At 43.0% G+C, this 7,363-nt stretch overlaps 1 protein-coding gene across 1 annotated transcript in view; it reads left to right on the top strand.

Annotated features, from left to right (window-relative positions):
- Positions 1 to 3,937, top strand: part of SAMD15 (sterile alpha motif domain containing 15) — a 14,714-nt gene extending 10,777 nt beyond the window's left edge. The window contains exon 3 of the mRNA XM_026455644.2: positions 3,649 to 3,937. Coding sequence (XP_026311429.1) covers positions 3,649 to 3,885 — 237 coding nt within the window. The 3' untranslated portion in view covers positions 3,886 to 3,937. The remainder of the gene's footprint in view (positions 1 to 3,648) is intronic.
- Positions 3,938 to 7,363: the final 3,426 nt, after the last annotated feature.

The following is a 7,363-nucleotide window of genomic DNA, read 5'->3' as shown; positions in this document are numbered from 1 at the left end:
CTAAAAAAAAAAAAAAAAAAAAGAATGTAGAATTACAAATCCTTAGGAAAAAAAAAAGAATGTAGAATTACGAATCCTTAGAAAACGAATCCTCCTCACAAATACCTATTTCCAATAATCCTTACTAACTCAAGTAATTTACCAGTAAGTTGCTGTAAGTCTTAGGCAAAAATAAAGTCTACTACTTGTTGTTTGTTTATCAGAACTAAAGAGGCACAGTAGCTCACGGCTATAATCCCTGCACTTTGGGAGGCTGAGGTAGGAGGATCACTTGAGCCTAGGAATTCGAGACCAGCCTGGGCAATATAGTGAAACCCCAGCTCTATAAATAATATTTTAAAAGCTAGCCAGGTGTGGTAGCACATGCTTGTAGTCCCAGCTACTCAGCACGCTGAGGTGGGAGGATCACTTGAGCCGAGGAGGTCAAGGCTGCAGTGAGCTATGATCGTGCCACTTCACACCAGCCTGAGTGACAGAGCAAGACCCTGTCTCAAAAAAAAAATAAAATAAAATAACTGAAGAAAGAAATTGCAGTTATAGTTCAATCTGTCACTTGTCAGAGGAACTTCTTGTTTCACTGATGAACTTCAGACACACTTAAAAATCACTGAATAGGAGGAGGGATAGTCAGATTGTATTTATTGATTTCAGTGCTGTGTAATGAATAGCTTTCTAACACTTTTTTATGAAATTATTTTTATTAAGAAACCCTAAGCACCAAGAGCCATAAAAAATCCATATCATTTGCTGTTATAGCCCACAAAGGGAATATGAGTAGATTATATATATACTCCCTTCCCAAAACAAAGAAAAATTCCAAAAACACATGAATGTGGCTGAGCGGCTGGCTCACACCTGTAATCTTAGCACTTTGGAGGCTGAGGTAGGAGGATCACTTGAATCCAGGAGTTTAAGACTAGCTGGGGAACATGGCAAAACCCCATCTCTACCAAAAACAAAAACAAACAAACAAAAAAAAGCAGGGGTATGGTGTCATGCCTCTGTAGTCCCAGCTACTTGGGAGGCTGAGGCAGGAAAATGGCTTGAGTCTAGTTCAAGGCTACAGAGAGCTATGATCACACCACTGTACTCCAGCCTGCATGACAGAGCAAGACCTACCTGTCTCGATAGATAAAGAATGTGTCGAGAACACTTTTAATTTCTGCATTACAATATTGTACAAAACGGTAGTGAACCCTCTCAGCTCACAGTGGGCACATAGCTCTTTTTGTTAATAATGTGTATATGACTGCAGTGTACCTCCTGGGAACACCATCTGTGAACCTCAGGGAATTTGTGAAATAACCTTTTCTGTTCAGGGCATTGGAAAGGAGAATCAGGGTACTTGCTTTGGTGGCACATATACTAAAAGAGAATCAGGGTGAGATGCTTACCAAACAAGGTGCACATGTAGAAGCATGCATCACAAACAAGAAGTCTTAGAAGCCACCTGTTCGTGTGTGTGTGTGTGTGTTTTTGTTTGCTTTTGGAGACAGGGTCTTGCTCTGTTAGCCAGGCTGCAGTGCAGTGGCATGATCATGGCTCCTCATTGCAGCCTCAAAACTCCTGGGCTCAAAGGATCCTCCTACTTCAGCCTCCCAAGTAGCTGGGACTACAGGCATGCAACTTCACAACTGGCTTTTTTTTTTTTTTTTTCTGTAGCAATTTGCTTTTGTTTGTTTGTTTGTTTTTTGAGATGGAATCTCTCTGCATCACCCAGGCTGGAGTGCAGTGGTGCGATCTCAGCTCACTGCAACCTCTGCCTCCCAGGTTCAAGCGACTCTCCTGCCTCAGCCTCCCGAGTAGCTGGGACTACAGGCATGCGCCACCACACCCAGCTAATTTTTGTATTTTTAGTAGAGACAGGATTTTGCCATGTTGGCCAGGTTGGTCTCGAACTCCTGACCTCAGGTGATCCACCTGCCTCGGCCTCCCAAAGGCATGAGCCACCTCACCTGGCCTTTGTAGTAATTTGGATCTCAGTTCTTAGAAGCCCCAACTGATAAAGATCTCAATTAGAATTCTCACTGGACAACTCAGGAGACTGAGGCATGAGGATGGCTTGAGCCCAGTTGTTCAAGGCTGTAGTACACTATAATTGTGCTTGTGCATATCCACTGCACTCCAGCCTGGGTAACACAGCAAGACCCCATCTCAAGAAAAAAAAAAAAAAAAACACAATCCTTACTGGGAATGCCAAGGCAACTATACCCATAAACCATCTCTAGAGTCAACAAAACCAGTTCAAGTAAGATCTAAGAAACATGGTATCTTGCCTATCTAAAAGGCACTGCTAATGGGCAGTTTTATATCAGGTGTAGCATTGTATGTGGCATGAATTTTACAGTCTTATAACTCTGACCAGTAGCTTTAAATTAAAAAAAAAAAAAAAAAAAGTCCATCCCAAATACCCTTTGGCTGTGATCTAGCAGTAATTTCATGGACTTCTCATCCAGAGGCAGACTATGAATTCAAACAGTGGTGTTATAACTGACCTAGGATTAAAACTAGAATTTGAAAGGCAATCATGATATAAATATATATATATTTATATAGTATTTATATAGTATTAAATATATTTATATATATTTATATAGTATTTATATAGCCACCACGCTCGGCTCTCAGTTATAACTTTTTTTCTTAGTTGCACATTAACTGAGCCCCTTATAGACAAGTTATTTAATAACCTTCCCAGAGATAGTCATGACTCCTAATCTGAACATATTATCTGCTCTTATGCTTGGTCAAATTGCTCAGCAAAAACAAAGAAATGAACCTATCTATGGCCATCTGATGCAAGGGCCTAGAAATATCTTAAATGGTACTTTGAAAAGGATAATAAATCATGTGATATTTAAGAAATTGGTTTTGGTAAGGTTAGGCTAGTAAGTCTGTGAATTTATTTTATTTCTCCATAGAAATAAGGAGTTGGTGGGGCGCGATGGCTCACGCCTGTAATCCCAGCACTTTGGGAGGCCAAGGTGGGTGGATCACCTGAAGTCAAAAGTTTGAGACCAGCCTGGCCAACATGGTGAAACCCCATCTCTACTAAAAATACAAAAATTAGCCAGGTGTGGTGGTGCACGCCTGTAGTCCCAGCTACTCAGGAGGCTGAGGCAGGAGAATTGCTTGAACCCAGGAGGCAGAGCTTGCAGTGAGCTGAGATCGTGCCACTGCACTCCAGCCTGGGTGACAGAGCGAGACTCCATCTCAAAAAAAAAAGAAAGAAAGAAAGAAAGAAGGGGCCGGGCGCAGTGGCTCAAGGCTGTAATCCCAGCACTTTGGGAGGCTGACGGGCGGATCACGAGGTCAGGAGATTGAGACTATCCTGGCTAACACGGTGAAACCCCATCTCTACTAAAAAAATATAAAAAACTAGCCAGGCAAGGTTGCGGGCGACTGTAGTCCCAGCCACTCGGGAGGCTGAGGCAGGAGAATGGCGTAAACCCGGGAGGCAGAGCTTGCAGTGAGCTGAGGTCCGGCCACTGCACTCCAGCCTGGGTGACAGAGCGAGACTCCGTCTCAAAAAAAAAAAAAAAAAAAAAAGGAGTTCACATTCAAGAGGCTTAGAAAACTAAATAAACCTTCTTTGAGCTGGTTGTGTTTTCAGGTTAGTCTAATTAAAAAACTATCCTTGCATTTCAGGCGATTTCTCGGCATACGCGGGAGCTCCTGGAAATTGAAGAGCCATTATTCAAACGCTCCATCAGCCTTCCCTATAGGGATATTATCGGCTTGTATTTAGAGCGAAAAGGTCATACTGGGATAAAATCTGATTCCTTGACTTTATCTGAATTTGTCCAAGCAGCAGGATTACAGGATTATGCTCCAGAAATAACTGCCCCTGAAGAGAATGAGGAATTACCTTGCACTGAACCATAGGAGAAAGCTGCTTCACAGAGCTTGAAAGATCAAACTAAATTACTTGCGGGAAGAGGTATGGTCTTTTTTGGTTTTCTTTTTCTCCTTTTTTTTTTTTTTTTTTTTTTTTTGAGACAGAGTCTTGCTCTGTCGCCCAGGCTGGAGTGCAATGGTGCAGTCTCAGCTCACTGCAACTTCCAGGTTCAAGCGATTCTCCTGCCTCAGCCTCCTGAGTAGCTGGGATTACAGGCACCCACCACCACACCAAGCTAATTTTTGTATTTTTAGTAGAGATGATGTTTCATCATGTTGGCCAGGCTGGTCTCAAACTCCTGACAGTTGATCTGCCCGCTGTGGCCTCCCAAAGTGCTGGAATTACAAGCGTGACCTACTGCACCTGGCCCTTTTTCTCCTTTTCATTAAGATCAGAGTTAGAACTGCTGGCTTCATTCCTAGTTGTGTCTCTGACTTATGGTACCTTCCCTTTGTTTTTGCAATTTAACCCCTTGTTAAAACAAAGATAGTCACGCTTATCTTTCTGGGTAATTATAAGAATTCCTGAGCTAGGCAAGGTGGCTCATGTCTGTAATCCTAGCACTTCGGGTGGCTGAGGCGGTCAGATCACTTGAGGTCAGGAGTTCAAGACCAGCCTGGCCAACAAGGCGAAACTCCATCTCTACTAAAAATACAAAAATTAGTTGAGCATGGTGGCACATGCCTGTAGTCCCAGCTACTCAGGAGGCTGAGGCAGGAGAATCATTTGAACCCAGGAAGCAGAGGTTATAGTGAGCTGAGATCGTGCCACTGCACTCCAAGCTAGGTAACAGAGCAAGACTCTAAAACAAACAAAGAAAACAAAGCAAAACAAAATTACTGAAAAATTATAGTAATGCACCTTGTAGTAGAAACATGTTGGGGAAATATAATTAAAAATAAAATCTCCTGCCAACTCCAGAGAGAGAATTTTCTCCACAAATGCAGAAAATAAACATTTTTATTCTTATTGCCTGTAGTCCCAGCTACTCCGGAGTTGAGACGGAGTCTTGCTCTGTCGCCCGGGCTGGAGTGCAGTGGCTGGATCTCAGCTCGCTGCAAGCTCCACCTCCCGGGTTTAAGCGATTCTCCCGCCTCAGCCTCCGGAGTAGCTGGGACTACAGGCACCTGCCACCTCACCTGGCTAGTTTTTTTTTGTATTTTTTAGTAGAGAGGGGTTTCACAGTGTTAGCCAGGATGGTCTCGATCTCCTGACCTCGTGATCTGCCTGTTTCGGCCTCCCAAAGTGCTGGGATTACAGGCTTGAGCCACCGCGCCCGGCCACATTTTTATTCTTGAATAAGCATTAAACTATGATGCACATTACAGGCAAGCTGCTAAAGAGATTGCAAAGACAAATCTCACCCTTTTAGATGGCAGAGCAGATACAATCCATGACATACATGTTAATTATCTGTGTCCAAAGGAAAAATAAAACTTCTGTCTTGACAACAAGCAGAAGTTACTATTTGGAGCCAGGTACCTAGGCTAAACTCCCACAGAGACAGGGAGACAAAGTACCAACCTCCTCAGTGCTCACATTTCAAAGAGATGTCTCCATGGCCTCCCAAAAAGAGACCGTCCTGAAGTATAAAATGGCTAGAGACTTACTCAGCTTTTAAAAAAGATTCACATACATCTCAAGGGCATAGTAAAAGGATTTACAGTGGCAAGTTCTTTAAATGAAATGGTTGTTTTTTGTTTATTTTTTTGAGATGGAGTCTCACTCTGTTGCCCAGGCTGGAGTGCAATGGTGCGATCTCAGCTCACTGCAACCTCCACCTCCTGGGTTCAAGTGATTCTCCTGCCTCAGCCTCCTGAGTAGCTGGTATCACAGCAATGAGCCATCACACCCAGCTAATTTTTTTGTATTTTTAGTAGAGACAGGGTTTCACCATGTTGGCCAGGCTGGTCTCAAACTCCTGGCCTCAAGAGATCTGCCTGCCTTGGCCTCCCAAAGTGTGGGGATTACAAACATGAGCCACTGCACCCGGCCTAAATGAAATGTTTTACGAAAAAAAAGTGGGCAAGTTCTCTCTTCCTTTTGGCATCAGGGAAAATTTAAAAGAAAAAAATTTTTTTAGATATGTATGTATCTAAATATGTAAATATCTAAACATGGCTTACCACTATGAAATAGGTTCTCTGGTTTGCTTACAGGCTCTTTTATGTGGTACTTTCCAGGTCTTTATAATATAAAATTTAGGCTAGAGTCTACTCACGACTGCACTTCTCAAAAGAAATTATAGGCTGGGTGCAGTGGGTCACACCTGTAATCCCAGCACTTTGGGAGGCCAAGGCAGGCGGATCACTTGAGGTCAGGAGTTTGAAACCAGCCTGGCCAACGTGGTGAAACTCCATCTCTACTAAAAATACAAAAATTAGCCAGGAGTGGTGGTACGCGCCTGTAATCCTAGCTACTCAGGAGGCTGAGGCAGAAGAATCACTTGAACCCGGGAGGTGGAGGCTGCAGTGAGCCAAGATTGTACCATTGAACTCCAGCCTTGGCAACAGAGCGAGACTCCATCTCAAAATAAATAAATAAATAAATAAAAATAAAAAAAGAAATTATAAAATATTTCTCGTTACCTGAATGGCTCCAGTTCCCCTCTAGTTTTACAGATTTAACTGCTCATTCTCTTCCTGAACTCACATTTTAATCCTGAAAACAACTGTGGGCTAACAACAGTCCTGAAGGACAGTGATGAACCTCCAGTTCCCTACACCTGAATGAATAGTAAAAGATATGTTCTTCTGTTTTTCCACTGACAGAAGCAAGAGTGCCTCAAATGAACATTCATGCCAAGTGTTAATATTTGATGATGAACCTAATATTTTCCCAAATTGGACTAACAAAATTTTATCAGAAACCATTCTAACACCATACCATTGCATTTGCCTGGCTCACGATTATGTAAAAAAACGAAATGTAAATGATTAACCTAAGACCATGGTGATTTACATATATAGCGAAAGGTTTTGTTCAAAGCATTTAGCAAACAGCGGTTATGTTCTATGACAGAGCATAGTGACATCCCTGTTGTTTTCAACTCTTATAATTGACAAAAAGTATTTGCAAAACATACAGGAAATCAACAAATTTGCAATACAGATCTATATTTTGCAAAGTTATTTTTTAAATGGTTTAAATGGGAACAGCTGTAAATACGATAGTACCAGAACAGCTGGGCGCGGTGGCTCAAGCCTGTAATCCCAGCACTTTGGGAGGCCGAGACGGGCGGATCACGAGGACAGGAGATCGAGACCATCCTGGCTAACACGGTGAAACCCCGTCTCTACCAAAAAATACAAAAATCTAGCCGGGCAAGGTGGCGGGCGCCTGTAGTCCCAGCTACTCAGGAGGCTGAGGCAGGAGAATGGCGGGAACCCGGGAGGCGGAGCTTGCAGTGAGCTGAGATCCGGCCACTGCACTCCAGCCCCGGCGGCAGAGCGAGACTCCGTCTCA

The sequence above is a fragment of the Piliocolobus tephrosceles genome, chromosome 6 (assembly GCF_002776525.5).
Source record: "Piliocolobus tephrosceles isolate RC106 chromosome 6, ASM277652v3, whole genome shotgun sequence".
In the NCBI taxonomy this organism is placed as follows: domain Eukaryota; kingdom Metazoa; phylum Chordata; class Mammalia; order Primates; family Cercopithecidae; genus Piliocolobus; species Piliocolobus tephrosceles.
The sequence above is the reverse complement of the archived record's forward strand: the minus strand, read 5'-3'. Positions and strand labels throughout refer to the sequence as shown.